General features: G+C 40.4%; 3 protein-coding genes across 4 annotated transcripts in view; 1 reads left to right on the top strand and 2 right to left on the bottom strand.

Annotated features, from left to right (window-relative positions):
- LOC137284854 (D-beta-hydroxybutyrate dehydrogenase, mitochondrial-like) overlaps window positions 1-23,442 on the bottom strand; it is a 183,285-nt gene that overhangs the window by 72,937 nt on the left and 86,906 nt on the right. The gene's annotated exons all lie outside the window — the stretch shown is intronic.
- LOC137283603 (retinol dehydrogenase 16-like) lies at window positions 4,351-17,036 on the bottom strand. Of its 2 annotated transcripts, none has more exons than XR_010956867.1 (7): window positions 16,880-16,922; window positions 14,050-14,205; window positions 7,704-7,904; window positions 7,236-7,388; window positions 5,915-6,119; window positions 5,066-5,302; window positions 4,351-4,483 (listed from the first exon to the last, which is right to left on the bottom strand). XR_010956867.1 is itself a non-coding variant. In XM_067815195.1 (7 exons), the coding sequence occupies exons 2-7, from the start codon at window positions 14,168-14,170 to the stop codon at window positions 4,415-4,417; spliced, it is 969 nt and encodes a 322-aa protein (XP_067671296.1). In that variant the 5' UTR covers window positions 14,171-14,205; window positions 16,880-17,036; the 3' UTR covers window positions 4,351-4,414. The 2 variants fall into 2 exon arrangements, 1 of the variants encoding a protein (XP_067671296.1); XM_067815195.1 differs by having other exon boundaries at window positions 5,932-6,119; window positions 16,880-17,036.
- Window positions 9,113-12,679, top strand: LOC137283602 (orexin receptor type 2-like). Its single transcript, XM_067815193.1, has 2 exons — window positions 9,113-9,153; window positions 10,386-12,679. The coding sequence occupies exon 2, from the start codon at window positions 10,400-10,402 to the stop codon at window positions 11,627-11,629; it is 1,230 nt and encodes a 409-aa protein (XP_067671294.1). The 5' UTR covers window positions 9,113-9,153; window positions 10,386-10,399; the 3' UTR covers window positions 11,630-12,679.

Raw genomic sequence — 23,442 nt, forward strand, 5'->3', positions numbered from 1 at the left:
TTTACCTTAATGACCAAGTTCCTGCTATGAGCATATCTCAACTACACACGTTTCAAAATGACCACACGTATGCCAAACGTTGCGACAAATGTCTTGGAAGAAAATATCTTTGTTCCTTTGTGGGTGAGTAGGTCTCATGTGACAGATGTGCGGTGAAACCTATTTTGTAGAAAGGCGTGTATAGATAACAAAATCTATATGCCTTCCCTTCGGCCAAAAGTCACACGAGAACCGCAACGTCGTGAATTTATCATATCCCACTTGAGCGTTCTTTATACAAAATGTGAGGGTACTGTGTTACTCGTTAGTTAGTGTTTATTAACTGGCGTTAGCAATACTAAAACAACTGGTTGTGTGCAATTCTGATACATGGTGTTATTTGAAAACAATTTTCTGTTACTGGCGTAACTCGGAATGTTTGTTTGTGAAAATTATAAGATATTGTATGAAATGAGCGATCCTTGATTAGCAGGATGACACGCAATTACACAAGGGACGACTCGAACTACAAGCACTGCATGATGGTCATTGATTATAACCCAGACTACCAACCAGGGTTGCTAGCGATAACTAAGCCTTGTGAACTACTTTAAAGTTTTTTGACAACGGTACATGGATCCATACTGAAACGACACATCAAGTACAGCTGTTATCCATGAAGAATGTTATTTTTTGTGACTCGGAATACATAAAATGCCTATCAAACAGATCATATTTCTGTACACACAATGAGCCTTCGTTTCGAGGGAAGAAAGCCCAAGTACAAAATACATGTATTGCACTTTTGAATCGCGATTGCACGCTTATAATTCTTTGTTATATCTATACCACCAAATTCTAACATGCAACTCAAACAAACCATTCGGGTTTTAATTCATCAGAGTTTCCTCTTCTTGGTATTTAAGGACCCCACGTCCATAAAACGGATCGCAATGTTTAGAAGTTCCTCGTGTGCGAGAACTCAGGGGTTCCCTTCATAGAGCAACCTTTACTAAGGTTAACCATAGTTCCCATTCTTTAACACTGCACTAAGGTTACCTTAGACGTTCACAAAGCAACCTTTACTAAGGTTAACCATAAGTTCTTTAACACTGCACTAAGGCTACCTTAGACTTGGGTAACCTTACTGCAGTGTTAAAGAATGGGAACCTTAGTAAAGGTTGCTATGTGAAAGGAGACCCCAGGTCTCCAGTCACTGGTCTCCTCAGGAGGACCAGCCAAGAAGGTTCAAGCATGTTTGGTGAGGTGTGGAAGCCAGGTCGAATTTCAGGAAGCATCGCATCAAGACATGAAAGATCAGTATTTCCAAAATTTAACCATGCTAGGAAATAAACGCATCATCTGAGACCCACATGACCAACATTTGAAATGTACGTGTCAAGGCTGTATTTGCTTCGAGGGTCCTGAAATTAAAGAGCATTTGGGAGACTATAAACAAATATGACAACGTATGTAAAAATGGTCATGGTTTTCATATAATAATAATGTCTGAAATAATTGGAAATCTTTGTTCATTTATGTTCAAATACCCTTATCGTATATGGCCAGGTCTACATCTACCCTTTATTTCCTACTCTTCTTAATACTCGGTCTTAAGTAAATGGATTTTGATGTTTTGGGTAATATAATAAACATTAATATATTTCCAGCAATGATTCGCTAGTGTGCAGCACTGGTGACGCAATGAGGTATTTTGTAACATATCGGAGATCCGCTTTTCCACATAATTCACATTTGTGAGTTGAGAAGATCTTTATGTGTAATACAGCTGATTAGTAGTAGTATAACTATCATATTAATATCATATTTGTCTTTAAATTAGAACCGGGCACTTATTACCACGTGATATCTGCTAAGTAGCTACTCTGTAACAGTGATTTATTCTCTTCAAGTGTTTCAAAAGCAGTTTGATACCTTAAATATTTGAATAACCTTTTCACAATAAGTATGGACGGAAAACGTTTTAGCTGAAATGTATCAAAGCGCACCGACACGATATTCGGATGATCAAGTATATATTGTGTCCCTGGAAAGTTGTTATATTATGGAATATCATCGACTGTGATTAAAGTGCCCCAAGACTATGCATGAGTTAAAATTTGATACAGGGATTTAAAACAGGACACCAGTTGATGTTGATGCTTGGAAGTGATAATGCTGCGGCTTAGACCCTAACTTGAATTTAATCGTTATACTCCGGATAAAATCATGAAACTTTGCAAAGTGCTGGGGAATATGATGATAAACCATATTTTTGGGGTGTGCCCGAGTTTTTTCAGGCGTGCATGCGTATGTTTTCATTACATTCAATGATATACACTTACACAATGACTTACACATAACATTGTCATGCCACTACCAGCCTTCATATTCGCAAGTGGGATTCGACTGAATGCAGCTAACAAGAAAGCGAGAACGAGTGTCTGTTCCGACTTAAGTCCACGTGGGTTGCCGAGGAGAGATTCTGACCCAGATTGCAGTCCAACATATTTGTATAACCAGTGAAAACTGTTCACGGATATGTGCATAGTCAGCCTCATGATATGAATTATAGATCGTTCCAAATGTTATTACATGCGTCACAATAGCAGCAAGTTGGCACTCCAGATGTGCTAGATGCATTAGAAATGGAATTGTTGATTCTTACAATACACATACTGGCACACTTCGTTCAGGTGAACAGAGCCAAGCCGGCTGTCGTCAACTGCATTGTTCCAGCACAGATTATGAAGTCAGATTATGAAATCAATCATAGCATTGACCCGATAGAGGTGTGTGTGTGGGTGTGTGTGTGGGTGTGTGGGTGTGTGTGTGTGTGTGTGTGTGTGTGTCTGTCTGTCTCTCTGTCTGTCTGTCTGTCTATCTCTCTGTTAATACTCTCTGCAACGCTGGAACCATAGACATGCCAGCGGTCTGTCTCATGGCTCCAGAACGTCACTATGTTCTCTTTCGGTCTTAGACACCCCCTGGAAATGACCCGGACAGTGCTGTTGATTTGCCTTTGGGTGTGTTTGTAAGAAGTACCAAAGATTAGTCGGGAGTAGCAGTCATTATTGCTTGACGCCGAGAGGACTGGGGCGTGTACAATTTTCTACCCAGGTATCCCACCCCCAGTACCCTGTTCTACCCGGATACCCGTTTTGTTAATTCATTACATAAAATTTGGCAAGATACGGCAACATCTTCTTCAGCTCGGCGGCTAAAATGTCGAGTTTTTCAACATCTTTTCCATGTATATTTTTCAAAAAAGTGACAGTAAATTATCTTATGTTTGCTTCTGCTTTTACAGATGCTAAGCTCGCATCGACCTGGCTGTGGTAGTTTCAACGGCTTTGGGACCTGACACCAGATCCCTAGCAACACAGGTGATGATGGGATGTGTTTCATCCGCAACAAAAACAGGCTTTATACCCTCTTTACTGGTCTTGTCGGTAGCCAGTTACTGCATGTGTATAATTGTTCATGCCAATTGAAGACGCAAGCCATTAGCATAACGGTGCATCTACATCCGGGTTTCTTTCTGGTGATAGGTCGTAGCTGAGGTTATGACTTCTTTCTAATTTCCTAATGTAGATATTAAATGAGTGTTCATCTCTCTCAGCTCCTTTCCGTTATATCGTGTCATTACATTTGTCTGTAAGAATCCATCTGCCAGCTTGTTCCACTTTTATTCGAAAGGGACTGAAACTGCGTGTGTTACATACAGTATCAAGCTGTGTGACTTGCAGCCAATGAAATCGGAATTACACGCATATAACCTACCTTACAATGAAGATACATCATAAGATAAGTTCTTGAAAAGCGTGAAAATACTTACAGCATATAACGTCAACACCAGTGAATAGTTTGTTCATTCCATACAAACAGTGAATGTGTTTTTTCTCACTCAGCTTTTAGCTAAACTGCAGCAAGATAGCGACGGGTGAACGTCAAATTGGGGCTTCACACATTTTACAGTGGAAGCTGTCAAGACCGGCATTTGTCCAATCCGGCAAGTTGTCAACACCGGCATATAATCTCAGTCCCATCCGTGGCTTGTACATATATCATCAGCTCCATAATCCAGCACATTGCCTAAACTGGATTATTTCTTCTGTCCCAGTGAGTGTGGGTTTATACAGCGTCCAAGGTACTCACTTGGGGGTATCAAACCCAGGTCTTCGGCGTGAAGATGCAAAGGCAAAATAGAGGTGCAAATTGAATTTGCTTCCAGTTCCTAACTGTTGCTTTCCGTTTACATACGGCATGGACAGGGAGGTGAACAACTACAGTGTAATCACGGGGTTACCTGTCAGCGTCCTTTCTTTAACTGTAAACATTTATGGCAAAGCCATGATTTAGCACACAGCCTTAAGGGATACAGCAGACTTTATTTCATAAGAGCACATTTAAACGAATCTCTTCATCCCGCCATCTACAAATACTCCCGTGCTATGTAGTCGTACAGCGTTGTAGGAATATACGGCTTAAGACGAGCAAGAACCTGAAAATAGCAATGAAATAACTTAGTTGTAACACAATCACCAATTAAACGTAATGACTATCATTTAGGCAAAAGGTAGTTGATGCTTGTGAAATAGCGATCCATGACTTTGATGGATGTGGAGCTATGGGTTACAGAAAAATCGCACTTGATAGCCACGCTAGAATTCGCATTGGATCCTTTTCCAACAAATATATTTTAATTGTCATAAGCCTTTGGGTTTTCTTCATAGCATTCAAAAGTATCAAGTCTTAAAAAAACCAGATAACGTTGAAATACTTTGCACATGGCTCTAATTAACAGACTGCTAATGGCCGTATCACTAAGATAGCTGCGAAAAATAGGACGGTGAGGTAGCCTATTGGTTAAAGCGTTCGCTCGTCAAAACGGAGACCCGGGTTTGATTCCCTACATGGGCGCAATGTGTCACGCCCGTGTCTGGTTTACCCCGCCGTGATATTGCTGGAATATTGCAAAAAAGCGGAAAAAACAAGACTCACTCACTATAAAAACAAACTGTCGGTGTATTGACATCCTTAAACATCAAAGAAGACTAAATCGCTCGAAGACTAAATCCCTCACGCAGTATATGTCAAATAGTCCGTTTCCTCCGTCTATCAGATATCGATGACGAGGTGTTGCCGCTAACACCGCGTCCTCCATGCCGTCAAGGACTGGGGTCAGGTCTGTGCGTCCGAGTCTGGCTGCAGCAGTCAGTTTAGTATGGCAATCCTCCAGGTATTGTCTGCCGTACATCTGTCTGACGTCATCACTTGCCTCACGCCACATCCTTTCGTAGTTCTTCCGATGGCCCTCGATCTGTTACAGGAATGAGATTTGTGTGGATAGCATAAAATGGGGATTTACTGCTTTAAGACGTAAAACACGAATTGCGTCATTAGTGTAAACAGGGATACTCTACAACTGCTAGTCAAAACTGGCTTTGTTCAGACCTAAGAATTGTGTCGGTAGTATAAAAGAGTTTACTGTTCAGACATGAAGCACTGAGAATTGTGTCGATAGTGTAAAGGGGTTTACTGTTTAGTCAGAAACACTGAGTGAGTGAGTATGGTTTAACGTCACCCTTAGTAATATTCCAGCAACATCACGGCGGAGGACACCGGAAATGGGCCTCTAACATTTTGTGGGAAATTTCGCAATGGCTACGCCCCTATAAAACACAAAGAATTGTGTCGATAGTGTAAAATGGTTTACTGTTCACTGTTCAGACATAAAATACTAACACTTATGTCGACAGAGTAAAAGTATTTCCTTAGTTCAGACACGAAGCACTGAAAATTGGTTACAGTCGATACGTTTGTGTTCACTGGTTAAGCCGAAGGCCTAAGTTCGATTCTCCACACTGAGGTGTTCCCCACCATGATATTTTTGGAATATTGCCCAAAGCAGTTTAAAACATTACTCACTCACAATAATGTAGAGCTCACATTTCCCAACATCCCTGTTCCTCCGCCATAGTTTCCAGGTTCTATAATTGACACTTTGATTCCGAACCGGGCCATTTCCATTCGGAGCGAATCGGAAAACGCCTCTCCTGCGAATTTACTAGCGTGATAAGCAGCACAGTGTTTGGTACAGACTAGTCCCTGGACGCTTGTCACGTTTACAATTCGTCCTGGAACAAACAGACATTTTGGACTGAAACAGTGGTGAATTAAGCTTCCGTTGCAATACAGGGGAAACACACACAAAAAACGATTCTTATCTTTTTTAGTGTCTTCAGGAGAAATATGAAGAGCGCGAATGCTGTGTTACTAGGTCTCAGGTTTATTTTCGTATTGTTTAATGTGATTGGTTCAAGGGAGAAATAGAAATAGTTCACGTGGAGGAAATGTCAACGCCTTCATGACAGTCATCGTTATAACGAAGTCAACTCGAAGGATGGTTGTACCAGCCTGCCAGTCTGGAGAGCTGCTCACAGGACTTGTGGCAAAGAATGGGCTGATATTACCTTTTCAGTTTGACACATACGGCGTCAACATAAAATATGTAATTTTTAGGGAATGTAACATCCATTTGTACCAAAGTGACACAGAGGTGATCCCTGGCTTGACAAATTATGTGCGGCCTGGTTTGCAGTGTTATGCCATTGCAAACTGCGGTTGGGAAAGACACATTAACTCTGCGCGCCTCCTGGAAGCAAGATCCCTAGGGAGTTCAGATTGATAGTACGATGTGAAGTTGAGATTGACATCCAGTGATCGCGGAAAAAATAACAACGTCTTGACCATGTACTAGTTGCTGGATATTTGCTCTGTATATGAATATAAATAAACTGATTATTGAACCATCTCTACTCAGTGGTGCAGCACAGTTAGTAGTTTTGCATGAAATAATTGGTTGAATGAAAAAAGAATTGTGAAGTGAATTTACAAATACTCAACCCCTACCGTGTTTGTATTGTTGTAAATTAAACAAAAATGTCTTGGATGATATATCATGCCAAATAGGTGTACAAATTCAAACGTTAGAAATATATCCAGGAAAAACCACAATGTAGAATTTCACTGAGTACTGATTACACGCCGGTATTCTTTATGAGCACAATGTCGGAAGTACTGACATTTTCAGTTACAATCACACATATAAAAACGTCAACTGGGGGCTTTGCAATTGTTCCACAGTATATATCTTGGAATATTTATGTTATCGTACGATAAGAAAATACGAAACTCGGATAAGAAAATCATTCTGTTCCTCATGCTATTTTCGTATTTTTGTCTTAATGTACCTTGGCATTTCCTGATGAGAGGCAAAAAGGATTTGGTCATGCGCACCATTCCAAACATATTGACTTCCGCTGTGTGTTTGAAATCGTCCATGCTGTAAAACTCTATATCGCCAAGCGGCATAGTTCCAGCGTTATTGACAAGCGCCCAAAGACCTGGAATATAATAAAGGAGAAAAATAGAAATTTGGGTTAAAAACAAAGTCACTAGTGACACGTACCCTAATTATTAAAGCAAAAGTATAAGTATTTATATTTTAATCGAGAAAACAGTTTCTGTATCTCAGACATTCTGCATATTCCGTTAGCGGTCGTGACGTCATGTGTTCTATATCGATGTACATGCACAGGCTCGTGGCCAACCATTTGCATAAAGACAGTGTGCCCTGTTACCACCTTCCTCCAGTATTGCTAAATTCAACATGAACATGAATAAACACATTCATGGTTTATGTATGCTTGTATACACACCTGCCTCGCCAACCACTCTTTTCACGTGCTCCAAACATTGTCCGACGCTGTTATCGGAAGTGACGTCAAGGCAAAGCACGTGCATGCGTCCGGATGAAACACGTTTTAATTCAGTGGCTCCGCACCCTCGTTCTAACAGACACGTGGCTATAACGTTGCATCCTCTTTCATCCAAACGCTGCGCCAGATGATGACCAAAACCTTAAAAATTGGAGAAACAGAACTTGAAGTTGATACCTTAAGTGACCGAATGTATGCTGCTTATCCGCAGTCAGGCTGGTTATAAAATACATATCAGAAAGAATAACATAAAAATAACAATACGGAAAAGTCCCAACGAGTGCCGGCTGGGGCAGCTTCCATGATTGTACCTGTGTGTTTAGAGTACCAATATGTCCCGTATATATCTTCCTCCGTGCATTTATGTTATATGCATATCCTGAAACAGGAACATACCGTTATTGAAAACATCTACATGAATTGTGTTTGGCCTATTTTCTCTGCTTGGTGTAAAGCTGACATAAGAACAATGTACGTTGAGTACTTATCTAATTCAGCGTATCAGTACTTCCTTGACGTTCACGGAAGTTTCAGCAGTATGCATGGTTCGTGATTCGGAAGGATCCAATTGAAACATCTAGATGGGGCTCTGTACAGTTCCCCTTGAAGCACATTAAGACATTGTTCAGTTCCTAGTTATCACAGTCTACTAGGTGCGAGACCGTCATTAACTGACAGCACTAACTAATTCGAGCATTTCAGGAGCGAGCCGAAAGCGACACATGCTCTAAAGGTGGGCTCGGCTGAAAGAAGTCTTGGTAATGATTCACGTATATTTCTTCTCGTATCATAACTGTTTCAGATGCTATCTAAAACACACCTGACTTACACCGATAAACATTTAGGATGATCTCAGATATGTCGGGATCTGTTATGGATACAAAACGGATGTAAAAGCACCAAGTAGTCTTGACGGATTCCTTGACCGGTCAGTTTGATTCTGCTGTCGTAATTTGCACAGAACATCCCTCTCTAATAAAACGCGAATGATAATATAGGCTAATAAAACGCTAATGATAATATAGGCTAATAAAACACGAATGATAATATCCATAATGGCCTCACTAAATTTAGAAACAGGCACTATCAAGGACGTGTTTCCTAATTTGCCCCCAAATATGCGTGCTTTCACAGAATTGTGACAATTTGTTTGTGACAGGCGTTTTCATAAACATGTAACTTTAATGTATTGCCACTTTAACGTTATTTCACTTATGCGCCATCGTGGATTAATGGAGTGTCTATAACCATATGATTTGATGTACTACTTTTCTGGCCACCTCGACCCCCACATTCCCATCCTCATCAATGCACATCCCTCTCCCTCGTACATGACCATATTGTCACGCAGACAACAGCAGTATCGTCACTGTCTCCACTGTGCTATCTGGTAAATATGATCCTACCATTTTATACATTTGCTTTAGCTTACATCCACGAAGTGGTAATATATGTGCACTATATCAATCGTTTTCTGGCTGTGTTGTTCTAACAGAATACTTGTGTTTGGTCGATCAACGAAATGTAACTATACTATGCACAGTGTCTTCAGTGCAACTTACAAAGAAAGAAACACTCCTTGACATGTGTTTGTCACAGATTGCTATCAGTGGCATACCCGTGAATGGAATCACAGGGGACGAATTATACTTTAAGGTATTTTGTACAACACGCTCGAACTTACATTGTATATATATATGTAAATTAACATGTCCAGTTTCTAATGTTCACATGTCGCTGGACTTGACAGTTAGAACAGGAATACCCAAATGTGTTTAACGTTGTGATGTACGTCATCAACACTTGTTAAACGAATAGAACGTAAAATGAATGTCATGGTCAGTTTTCTGTTTTGGCTATGACTTGCATGACACGGGATGGTTGAGAAGTGTTTAGATGCTATATTGAAAAAATGGGTTCTTCTGAGAGGAACGAATAGAAATATTTGCATGCGTTTGCCGTTGCTTTTGGCATTCACGATCCAGGTTTGTTTTGGCAAGGGAGTTAAACATTTCATTGAAATGTTCAGACTTATAGGTAATGACAACATCTGACATTCTAATTTGGTGGATAAAAGGAAATATAATCTTGAAAACTGGCTTTGAATAAAAAATGCAAACATGATTAACATTACACTGCTGAATTCAGGTGCAGATACACGACAAACGTAAGATTAAAGACATAGGCATGATGTCCGTACCAAATACATGACGAATAACCATTTCTTTCTTATTTCACGATCCAACAGAGTGCACGGAACGTTTGAAGAGGCTGGGTGTCAGTTGTCAGCAGACACCCAGTCATTTGTCAGCTTTGCTAAAGAGTGCATGTTCTTTTCAGTGCTTTATTTTAAAGAAACTGTTTCATTAAAATGGAAAGTGTCTGTTCCAACATAATGTTACTCAGAGGAGTGTGCCTCACACCTGTCCCATGTTTCCTTGCTCCACATATGGAGTTCTTAATGCATAGCGATCAATAACGACTAAATTCTGAAAAAAGTTATATCTGTAAATACGTTATTTTGTTGTTTCCTTTTACCCTCATCTGAACTTGGTGATAGCAAAATACCATGACGTATTTCAGAGAATACACATTTAAAAACATATTTTATGTACATTTCAGATGTGATTTATCCAATGGACAACAATTCGTCTCTTTTTAATATAACATCCTCCACAACAGGAACCAATGTACTAAGCACCGATCTTGATGCAAGGAGATACCTTCTAGATTTGGAAGCCAATACCCGAGCTGTCTTGCAACCAGCAATCTTCTTTACTGGACTGGTGGGTCCAATTGCTTTCTTCGGCAACATCACAGTTCTCATAGTGTACAGCAGGCAGTTTAAAGAAAGCGCCACGAGAAGCTTCATCTTAACAGTGGCACTGTTCGACTTCCTGAGCACGGCAGTTGCTCTACCTGCTGAGATCCTTTCTTTGTTAAACAATGCAACATTTCCAAGTCCTCTTTTGTGTAAGTGTTACGTGTTCATGGAACAATTCTGCGCCACGGCGTCATCTGGGGCTCTGGTTGTGTTCGCTGGACATCGATTTAGAAAGATTTGTACTCCTTTAAAGAATCAGATGACTGTCACAACAGCTCGAAGTTTAAGACTCTGTGTGTGTATGTTTGCTCTTGGGTTAACTTGGCCCGCCTTCGTATTATACGGCGATCAAACTGCGGAGACACCATTTGAGGGTGTTCTTGTCCATAGATGCGGTATACAGGATTATTTCAAAGACAGCGTCTTTACAAAGATTTACAGATGTGTTTTCTTGGTCGCGTTTACGCTGGGGGCAATTCCCATAGCTGTGTTATACGTTCTCGTTGCTCGCAAGCTACTTTTGCTTCGGCGGTGTCGATGCAAAGCTGTTCTCCCATATCAAAAGGTCATGCGCGAAATGATAGCAACAGTGAAGCTACGTTCGATATCTGAATCTAGCAATACGTCATGGAGAAGAGCCAGGATATCAGCAAGCACTCTGAGACATTCAACAAACCAGTCAAATATGTTAACTGTGCCTAAACGTACAACCCTGATGATCGCAACGACGACCGTCGTCATCTACCTGAGCTTTCTTCCAAACTTAATCTTACGTGTGATTGAACATTTCAGTGGTGATGGTTTGTTCAATCACAGCGTCGCCACGCTCAGTGTCTACCATTTGTTTCTGAGATTTTATTATCTTCATTGTGCAGCTAATCCTATTATATACAGCACATTTAGCATCAAATTCAGGCAGGAATTCAGAAATTGCATGTGTGGAATCACACCTCGATGCTGTAAAGCTAAGAATCCAACTAGAAGACCTCCCAAAAGGAGGTCTGAGGACCAGGAAATGTATAGGTTTTCTGTTTTTCAATGATTCTGCTTGATACAGAGGACCTCGAATAGAGTGTTCTGTATTTCAAATTCGAAAAGTCAATGGTTACAGCGATCTCACGGACACGACTTCCATTTCCGGAGGCCTATCTTTACACGTAATGACTGCAATATCTACATATTCAAAAGGATTAATAAAGTAACCTTCGCGCCACCAAATGATCACGGTGTAGTAACTATTCATACTCATAAGCAGCATCATGTGAGTTTGGCGACTGTGTGAATACTGTTTGATGCCGCAATACTTCACGTAATTGAGTCCAGACAGACCAGTGATCTGTAGTACGAACAACATCCCGGGCCTGCAGGTGAGTGAGTGAGCCTAGGTCTAAGCCGCTTTTAGCAATATTCCAGCGTTATCAAGGCGGGGTACACCAGAAATGGGCTTCAAACATTCTGCCCATATGGGGAATGGAACCTGGGTCTTCGGTGTGACGAGCTAATACCTAAACCACTAGGCCACCCCTACATCCATCAGGCAAGTTATCGAGCGTAAACACCCGGTCTTAGTGTCATCTGATGACAACGAGTCTCTTCTATCCAGTGATGCTGACAAATCGTGTCTACGCCAGTAATGTGAGTAATGTCTAGGGGACAGTTCAAAACTTATGAGATAAATAAATTGAGATAACACGAAGGACTATAGGAAAGTACAAAAATAGTTTTAAGCTGCTTTGGCAATGTTCCAACGATATCACATATTTATCTTTGCACGGAATCGCACAAGATCTTTCATAATGACAAGCTCTAACCATCATGACACCTCCTCCACTCTTCCACACACACACGCGCGTGCGCGCGCGCGCGCACACACACACACACACACACACTCAACAGAAAGCGATTTTGTTGGAGACATTTTTAGAAAATTCTTATATTATTCACATATATATGACATTATAAATATATACATAACTCATATAATCTACAAATATATTTATAACATATTACCGCTTTCAATGACTTGCTATTTCTTTGTTTGATTACAGTATGACTGTGTATATTATATCTGCAATAAACGTCTTATAAATCATGCTTTATTTTGATGCCATATGTTTCATACTTGCTACATGGAAAGGAATGTCACGGAAGGAATACTACAAAAGTTTTTCTTTATTGTCATTAAAGTGTACTTATTCTGTGCCTGATATTGCAGTTACTTAAACATATGTGATGTGGTTAATTTTAGTTGAACAGAATAGTTGTTGTTTTTTTATTCCTAACTTTTACAATAGGAGATGGAGATATGTCGTGTAATGTAAAAATGTTTTAGCATTATTCTCCAAGGAATATGCACTTTTAAAATATTTTTTACTTGTTATATATTCCCTTCTTATGGCATATTTAAAGTAACGCAACACTACATATTCACTATGATAACCCGCGTGATGCTTTTACCTAATATTCAAAACTTAACTTATAAATGCTGTGGATCCAGTAAATACAACCGACACCAACAAGAGACGACTCACGGAACAAAACTTACACAGCGTGCACAAAACGTGCATTTGTTTCAGATTGAAAGACCCGTGAAAATCAGGGTTAAAACTGATCTTCAGTATCCCATGCTTGTCGTAAGATGCGACTAACGCGATCGGGTGGTCATCGTATCTGAATTACGTAGATCGATGTTCATGATGTTGATCGCTGGATAGTCTGGTTAAAACTCAATTACTTTCAAACCGCCGCCATATAGCTAGAATAATGCAGATTGCGGCGTTAAACAACATCTCAGACCCCAAACCGACATCTGTAGCTGCTGTTCCTGAAGCCAGTAGCCTACTGGTCTTCAAATAAAGACAACGTAAGCAGTATATAGCATTGAATACACTGTTTCACAACATGAGAATGAGAATAAAATAATAAGTAAGTGAGTGAGTTGGGTTCGATGCCACGTTGATCAGTAATACAGTTATATCACTGCGGGGAGGCTTGATGTGCTAGAAAAGTATTACCCAAGCGCTTACCGCTTTAGCTGAATCCACGAGCCCTGTTATGACGCCATCACTTGGTTCGAAATACAGTTCCTCACATGCCCATGAGACGTAGAATTTACGACGAGACGCGCCAGGTAATCGTATAATATTCTGCCGTTTCAGGGAATTCAACTGACCTATGACCTATGACCATGACCATTTACCAACGCAACTGCCTGTTGTGATATGGCTTAGGTGTAACAACAAACACAGCTGATTTGAAAACTGATATCAGTCGCACTTTGAAGCTAAATATGGCGTAGAAGGAAACTATAAAATGAAATGAAACGGGACAGTTTGAAATTTCATCTACATGTCTGTGACAGTAAACAAACGCGTTGTTCTAATAGCTGAAGGACAATAGCAATTAAGTGCCACTTACTTCTGACACAGACTGTACACATGCAAAGGAAATCTGAGCTCTCACCCGAGTCACATCCTGTTATCAGAACATATTTCCCAAGTGGCGACACTTGCTGGGCGAGTCTTTTTCTTCTAATGGTGTAGAGAAGGAATACAACGATCACGACACAACCTACGTAGAACATGTTACTTGACGACCTCACTCCCGGTCTCCCTTCAGCTGAAATTGAGATAGTATCGGATACAATTTCGTGTACAATGTTGGCAGTGGGAAGGAAAGATGCACGTTTATTTACACTTTGGTTCTGTTGTATCTCTTTCATTGCATAAGGTATTGTTAGCAATCTCCAACCCAAGCCCATCAAATTGTTCTGTTGGTATAGAAATGTGGACAGTGGGTGTTGAGCATGGGCTATTTTGGATACGTTTATACACGCCCAGTACTCTTAGTGGCATCTTCCTACTTGCTATAGCGTCTGACTGACTATCCGTACTGATTTAATTTTTCAAATGATGGTATGTCTCCATATCCGTGCACGTATTCAAGTAGCTGACAAACTAGTGACTGATATTATGAGCAACACCCAGCGCAGTCGAGTTAGTGCGTACTATAACTTACTATCTGATCATTTAATCACTTCGTAAGGCACTCTCATTAAAATCAGACATTTTACTCTGATACAATCCTTCCAAGATCCAGGTTAGAAGCGGTCCGCAGAAAAACGCATGCTTGTCGTAAGAGGCGAGTAACGGGAGAGAGAGAGGGCGGGGGGGGGGGGGGGGGGGGGGGGGGGCGTTACAAAAGCTCACAGATTATCGTTTATCGTTAACACATGCACATTGGGTGGGGGGTGGGGGCATTTAATACTAATCGTCGAAATACGCAAATATTGCCTATACTGCAAAAGCACTTCTGAATTATTCACTCATAATGAAAGAGTGAAAATGGCTGCATCTTGACACCATGTACGTGTGCACATCAGATAATCGAAAGATGTCTACAGTGGAGAGCAGACCTTTAATTCGTTACCGGCAAGTGGAACACGGCTTGAAATAAATTCGACGCCAGAACAGGTAAGGTTATTGTTCACGAACATTCATCAGCGTTAATAACTTCCAGCATCACATCCTCTCCTCCATCAAATCATTCAAATCCTTGTCAGTGTTTTCATTTCAATCTCTAAATAGTGTTAGGGAACAGGCTGAGCGTCGGGCATGTAAGTACATGTTTATCAATCTTTCTTATTCATTCATTCATTCATTCATTCATTCATTCGTGCATTTATTTATTTATTTATTTATTTATTTATCGTTTTACATTCCTGAAAGACGTTTGGTTTGTTTAATGGGAACATAATTTTACGCCGTCAATAGCAATAGTCGGGTCATATCAGTGCATGGGACGCCACAAGTGGTCTTCAGTCATTGGACAAATATGTATTAGATACTTGAGTATAGCCAATTTTTATGTACTTTTATGATGTTATACTCATGACACATATTCACAGGGCATGTTGTTTCTGTTTAATTCACACCCACTGTAGCATATTAAAATATACTTTCCGATATTCGGAATTGACAGATTGCAGTGCTTTTATATGATGATAAATGTACAAATAACGGACGGGACTGAGATTTTGTGCCGGTGTCGACAACTTGCCGGATTGGACAGCCGACGGGTTTGACAGTTGTTCCAATGATAAGGCCAGAACTTCTTTTGCAATGCACGTTATGCCGGCGTAGCAAAGAGTACATTCTTTCAGCGTTCATTTTCACTTTCTTTTAAGTGAACACAATACCCAATTTGAAATAATAACAAAACAACTTTAATATATTTGTTAGGCCAGTAATATCATTTCATTGGTTTTCTTCAAATTTACCCTCATGGCTGTGAAAAAAAGTGCAAAACAAAGTTCTAATGTAGAAATGACTTAAAAGGTGTGTCAACAATACATGACACGTCATCAAATAACATTTGTGCTTATTTTGCTGGACAGTTTCAAGTGCTAAATAATGATTGTCAAACGGCTTTTCATAAACTTTGCAAGGTTGAACCCCAACATATCCGAGGGTTACGAATGCATGGCACTTAACACTTATCTTCAATAACCCATGCTCGAAGTAAGAGGCGACTAGCGGGACCGGGTGAACATGCTTGTTCACTCTGTTCACACACATGTCATAGTATCCTAATCGCTTCAATTGATTTTCATGAGGTTGATCACTGGATAGTCTGGTCCAGACTCGATTATTTACAGACCGCCGGCATATAGCTGGAATATTGCTGAGTGCGGCGTTAAATAACAACCAACCAAGCTTCCCACACTTCAAATATGTTTTCGTTTGTTTCTCCGAATTTTACCGTTAGCTTGCTGTGTCGAATCAATCACATTAAACAAACAATTCGAAAACACGTCTGATTGCGGGGTAACACTAAACTCACTCACTACACTTAAGATATTTAGATACCCTAGGTACATAGCTTATCACAAACGGATGTTATAGTAGACATACATATTCAACAGTCACAAACATTGCTGTCAAAAGTGTTTGCGAAATCTACAAATAGACAGTAAACCTTACATTTCCTTTTCACAGCACACCCGTCAAGACAACCTCTACTGCAACCATTTCATTGACGTGGTATAAATGGGTATGCATTCGCAAGAGTGCAACACTCTGTCGGAACATGGATGAAATAACCTTTCTCGTTGTTCAGCAATTTATGGTTTTCCCCTGAGGTTTCTCTGAGTTTCCATTTCTGCTGAAAATATTTTTCAACATTGATCTGATTGTCAGACATTCGATGCAAGTTGTCCAAGCTCGAAAGCTTGTCGTTTATTCCATGAAGGATAATACGGCACCGACCTCATGCAAAAGAAATACTACTTTACCTTCTACCGTGGAGTCCCCAGACAACCAGAGTCTTCTGGGTGACCTGAGCTGTATTGTAACACTGCCTAGCTGTGATCTCTACTAAGTGTCATGTGTCCAGAACATGTTTCCCCAGTATCAGTTATCTCACGAGTTGAGTTTCTCTGTTATAATGAACACCGAACACGCAATATGGATACCAGAGTGAAAAGGGGCTCCGGGATGTTTGTTGGGTAAGGTTCCAGTGAGCCGTGTAGAGAGGGAGCGAATGAGCAGTGCCTATTACCTTGAACCTTAGTGAGAGGTGTAGACTTATTTGTATGTGTAGACCTAGAAGGACTCTGTCTGGTGTGGAAGTCGCGGTGGCTGAGCGGGCTAGGCGGCTGACTTTGTGTGCTGGCGATTAGGTGCCTGACTCTGAGGGTGCGGGTTCGAATCCCGGATGGGACTCAACCGAAAAAAAAGTACTAGAATTTGTACTTTACCAAGAAAGTGAAATCCCAAATATGACATATGTTGCATTTGACCACTTTCTAAATGGCATCGTGTAATCATATCTCTGTCTCGTCTGCCTGACAGTTTGTTTGCTGTTGTTTAATGCTCTGCAATATTGCAGTTATGTGGCAGTGGTCTGTAAATAATCGAGTCTTGGGTAGGTAATCCAGAGATAAACAACATGACCATCGATCTACGCATTTGAGATGTGTGCCAACCATGTATGATCCAGTGATCAACAGCATGAGCACCCAGTTGTGAATGGGTACCTCGTAAGGATGGGAAAGCCACATTAACTTTGTGCGCCTGGTGGGAAGCAAGAGTTGTATGATCCCCCGGGATGTTGAGATAATACTATGTGCCGTGGCTTCTTACGACAAGCGTGGGTTGCTGAAGACAAATTCTAACCAGCATCTTCGCGGATGGGAGCGAATGACTTAGCGTAAACCTTTGGGAGAGTTTGGTAACACTGACAGTGGATAAGGTTCTGCCTGGTCAACCATACAGACCCTGAAACAGGCGCATCATATAGAACCTATGCAGGGCAATAATACGCAGCACGTTTAGATGTGTCAGTCTCACCACTAAACTGAAACAAGCTTCAACAATTACTACTATCTCGATGGAATCAATGACCATGGTATCTTCCCATACCTGTGTATTTGTCGTCACTAACTTGATGCTTTGGTCATCTTATGGTGTTTAGAACAGCACAATAATATCATTCAATGAACAATAGCCAGTGCATTTGTTGTTACTGTTTCGTCAGAATGCTAAAATCCAACAATCTCATAATCTCCTTTGTGTCTCTCACTTTTACGAGTGTCTATACCGCAATATATACGGCCTCAAACAACCGAGCCTGACCTTTTACGTACGATCGACATGCTTCGCAAGTAACTCGTTATTTGGATTGTTATTTAATGGACCCATTATAATAGTCCTTCGAGGAAACCTGTACTATATGAAACAACATTACAAAATACCTTTTTTGGTTTAATCAAAATTATGTTATCAAGATTACATAAATATGAGGGTTATATTTAGAAATATGAAAATAACTGTGTAGATAATAAAGCACACATAACTGTTGCTATTCCGTCCGTGGCGACACGCACAGTTGTTGCGTTCAATTTTAACCGTGCAAAGCAAATTTCCTTCTGGATAATAAAGCATTTGCCTTGCCTTGCCTTGCCTTGCCTTGCCTTGCGCTCTCCCAAACAAGCAGTATTAGAGGTTTGTAACGCTGCATGCAGCACAGAAATTTACATATTGAGTTCTCCTCTCCCCGTAACTGACCATCTACAAGTCACAAGCGTGTTGTGAAGGTACCTGCATGATTTGGTCAAGGAAAAGTACGAAGTGAACAAAATCTGTCTGAAACAAATTATAATTAACTGCATTTATTTTAATTACAAAAGACCCTTTGCATTGTATCTAACAGGGATACTGTCTGATCAGGGATTTTATTTAAGCCGAAACATCCTGTAATTTTGTCTCAATTCATACAGGATGTCAGATGTACACGGGACCATTCGGGGTTAACCTCTAGTGACCGTTTATGTTAGACAGTCGGACAAATGCAAAGCCGTACATGAAGACACTTCCCTGACGTCAGAGTGTTTTTTTGTGTTGCAGTTTTATTGTTCACGTGACGATGGACTTCAGAATTATTCTTGTGGTTGTCCTGACTATCGGATGTCTCGGTGAAGGTATGTCATAAAACAAAGTCAATAACGTATTGCTGTTAAGGTGTGTATAATTTTCAGCATTTAACTAACTAGTTGTTGACTTTTATGCTTCATGTTCTTCAAATGACTAACTATTTCAGTTTCTTTCCAGTCTTAATGTGAAAGTTACGCACCTATTGATAGACGTTACCTGGATTATAGAAATGTCTTCAAATCTGCACCCTTTACTCATTCTCTGATGAAACAGATTCGTGTGTATGTATGTATGTATGTATGTATGTATGTATGTATGTATGTATGTATGTATGTATGTATGTATGCATGCATGCATGCATGCATGTATAGATGGATGGATGGATGGATGGATGGGTGGATGCATGCATGCATGCATGGATGTATGGATGTAGGTGCGTGCGTGCGTATGACTAACCTTACATCATATGAATACGTGAAGGTCTTGGCTAGAACTGGTCTGTAGCAAGCATTGTTATAATAGGTAGTTACTCGGGCCAGGATTAGCCAGTTTGGTTCGTCGTCACATTGGTACATATCTTATTTGAACGTCTGCTTTCCAGAGTAGCATATTAGTTTCGGTGTTATGAGTCATACATATTCACGATCTCTTCTCAACAGTTGATGGCATATGGTGTTTTCGGTGCGTGTCCCTCACGAAGCCCAGCTGCACTGCTGGAACAGGACTGCCCCTGATTAAGTGTCCGGCTCACACTGAACATTGTTCTACCTACGTGTCTTTCGCAAGCGACAACACAGGTAAGGCGGCGGTTATTCTATTTCACTGACTTAGGGCTTAACGCCACATTCAGAATTTGAAAGAATAAAAGTACTCCGCCAAAGTGCAACAAGTACAAAATATGTCTAAGTTAAGTCAGCAAATATATCAACCTTTTACATGAAATGGCCATATCCAGGAATTTAAAAGAACAAAACACAATCAGAAGATCAGTTTGGTCTTTACATCCGAACGACACAACAAATTGAGTCTACTGTTACTCCTCGTTTGTCAGATGAAACTTATTCCTCAGCAAAAGTTCGCAAGTCTTGAAAAGCATGTGGCTAGATTTGTAGGAAAACGTTTCAGGGTGGCATAGTTTAATCAATACAAACAGTGTTTAATGATTGATTATACTTTTTCTACCTACGGCAATATCCTTGTTTATGTATCGAAAAGAAAAGTCACTAACGTATACAAAACGTCCCAATTCGAATAAATTGTGAAAACATGACAAGCCCACTAAGCGTGGACAATATTTAATTGTTTCAGTGAGACGGTCATTCTTATTCTTTCTTGGAAGGTTTTAGAAATTTCAAGGGCGATGGGTTAGCCTGGTGATTAAAGCGTTCGCTCGTCACATCGAAGGCCCGGGTTCGAATCCCCGTATGGGTTTAATTCATGAAATCCATTTCTGGTTTTCCCGATGTGATATAGCTGGAATATAGTTAAAAGCGGTGTGTCTAACTAACTCACTCCAAAAGTGTATTGCGTATTTATTCCTCGTAAACTAAAATCTTATTTCAGACTATATGGTAGTCCGTGACTGTGGAGTTGCCGAGATCAACAGATGTACCACAAAGGTCGTAGATAACCATGACACCATCTCCTGCTTCCGGTCATGTGATCAAGATGGCTGCAATGGCTACCCGATGCAAGGGACGTATTCTTACAATCGGCCAATATCGGAAACTGTGCTTTAAATGTGTATATAAACAATAGACGTTATCAAAGCAAGAATATGTTCCATATATGGAATTCACACAAATAAATCAGTGACATGAATCTTGTTTTCCTGATTTGCATTAATGATCAAACCTTTACGTTATTAGTTCAACACCGCTTGTCATTTCTTTCCGGCGCTGGCGCGAGCCACCTCATTAAGTCTATTGAGTCATACGTTATTACAAATGTCTATAAATACATAAAAGGCGCCGAGCTACAAGTCTGTAACGCATGCAGTGTTAGTTGTATGTCAGATTTTAAAAAGATATCAGCTTGTGCTTTGAAAGGAGAATGTGTACCGTCGTCCGTCTGGAACATTGTTCCATAGTTCTGCTGTTCGATCGATCGGAGTCGAACGACCGGAGTTGGGCACCGACTTGCTGGGATAATATGTACTCAGTGCCGGGGGCACTAGAGACTGTTACAGTAGCGGGTACGTTCGAGACCATACAGGGGATCTTGCAAGTGGTGATGAATGGAGCCTTTTGGGGAAATCCATGACAACTGGTAGCTTGGTAAATGACACACACATATATATTTAAAATCCATTTGGATCAAACGCGGACCGATGAATTGCAGTCTTACTAAAATACTCAATGAAAAGCTGATCCTAATTAAAACATCATACCAACTCTGTGAGGTTTTTGCAATTTTTTTCCTACAAATAAAAAAAGTTGCTTAACAAATTATCATAAATATATTAACACATTGCACTGTTTGTTACAAGGGAGGTGTGCAGAGAAAGGGACCTCTTGATGTGGTAGAAAGCATGGAGACAGCACAGGTTAATGAATCAAACACTTTTCGAACGCCTGGCTGTCCCTTTCTCTGCAGTGCGTCTCAAACTCAGCAGCTCTGCAGATCTAAGTAATCCCGCATAATCAAGCACGCACATCGACACAATGCTAACATCTTTCAAACACCCTGTATCCGAATATAAATCAGCCAAACGTTTTAATATAGTAAAACACTGGTTTAGTCAGTTGCGCTAAGCAGCTTCAAATACAATCCTCAACGGAAGATTCTTAGTAGGATTGGGCAAGCCTATAATACTATGAGCAGGACGAGCAATGTAACAGAAACCCGCATGATCGCAAATGAATGACTTCTCGCATCACAGAAACCAGACAAAAATGGCGCAATGCAAAGGAGAATGTATAGGCATATTGTTACTTCCCGCCCCCTTTAACCACCTCTGAAATCCATAATCATATTTCATATTTGTTGACTTCAACAGTTCTGGAATTCTACAAAACAACTCTTAGCCTGGTCCCGAGAGACCATGGATGTCATTAGCGTATGCAATCTCAAAGACATCTGCAAAGAGAATAAGTCAATCGGTATGTCATATTGATTTGCAACATGTCAAAGGTTTAGTCTCTCTCACCAAACATACCCACGGGAATACGACATGGTATATCAGTTTACTTGTCTCTTGGTAAATACATGAAATCAAGCACTTCACATATGACACTTCCTTTCGGACACAGCAATGACCAGTACCTAGCTGAGTAATGCGCAAGTACAACTACATAGCCTTCAACTTTGTAAACCTTCATATAAGCCAAAACTCCACAAACAAGATACACAGGCGGCACAATCCAAATGTGTGTATCACCTCAATGCGCAGTGAACGCATCTCTTGCAACACATCCTAGATCCTAGAATCTTGAACAGAAAGTTGTGACTTTTACGTGGTAATGAGAAACAAATCTGTCGGCATCAAGTCTTCTCGAGATTTCTAAAAGTATATAGGGAAATACACCAATAATAGTGATCAACTATCTTGCTCAAAAAGTCAGCTTTATCATTAAGGGAGCCACTGCATTTTCAAATGCACAGAGCTAAACACACATCGGATTCAGCGTTCCTATTTTCAGAGAGCCAGTTTAGTAGCTTCCCAGTGAAACTATGCAGAGCCATCTTTACCACCATAAGCTCTCGCCACTTCGAACTCTCATTCGGGTCTTCTGTAGACCAACGTCCATATCTCACTCTTGCCAGGCTGAACACAATATCCATCATGCCCACTAGATCTAACATCACAAGCACCATTTAGTGACCACTCGTTGTTTCTTCGAAACTTTACCTGAATGATCTAACAAATACTTGACAGCCTCCGTGTAGGAATGGACAACATCATAGCTCTGGTATCATTAACTAGACCCAACCAAAGACTTGGCTCCCATAAAGACATCTCCACCATACAAAACCTGACTTAATCAGGTCATTCTTGATGCTTCGTGCATTGTTCAAACTATCACCAGACATTATCCCATCATCTAAAATGTCACACATCTGTATCGCCAGTACTTTACCAATTGACGTATAACTTTAGTAAACACGTAAAGAGCAGTTGTGAATCCAAATGGCATAATTACAAACTTGTAAAATGTTCAGTCCCTACTAGCACCCCAAGAAAGTCCTAAAAATCAGCATGAGATTCGAAAATATATACGTGGTGTTAGGCGGATTGGATGTCAAATTTTACCAAACAGTCATTTTTGTTCAGATACACTAGAGCTGTAGAGTCTTCATACTTGACAGAGCATTTCCAAAAATGCATATTTAATCATGATAAATCTGAATAAGTCTCTTCTTGCCAGACGACCCAGTCGCAACAGATACTGGACGAATGACAGTACGTTTCTTCTCGCGAATA

Source organism: Haliotis asinina, chromosome 5, assembly GCF_037392515.1.
Source record: "Haliotis asinina isolate JCU_RB_2024 chromosome 5, JCU_Hal_asi_v2, whole genome shotgun sequence".
Lineage (NCBI taxonomy): Eukaryota > Metazoa > Mollusca > Gastropoda > Lepetellida > Haliotidae > Haliotis > Haliotis asinina.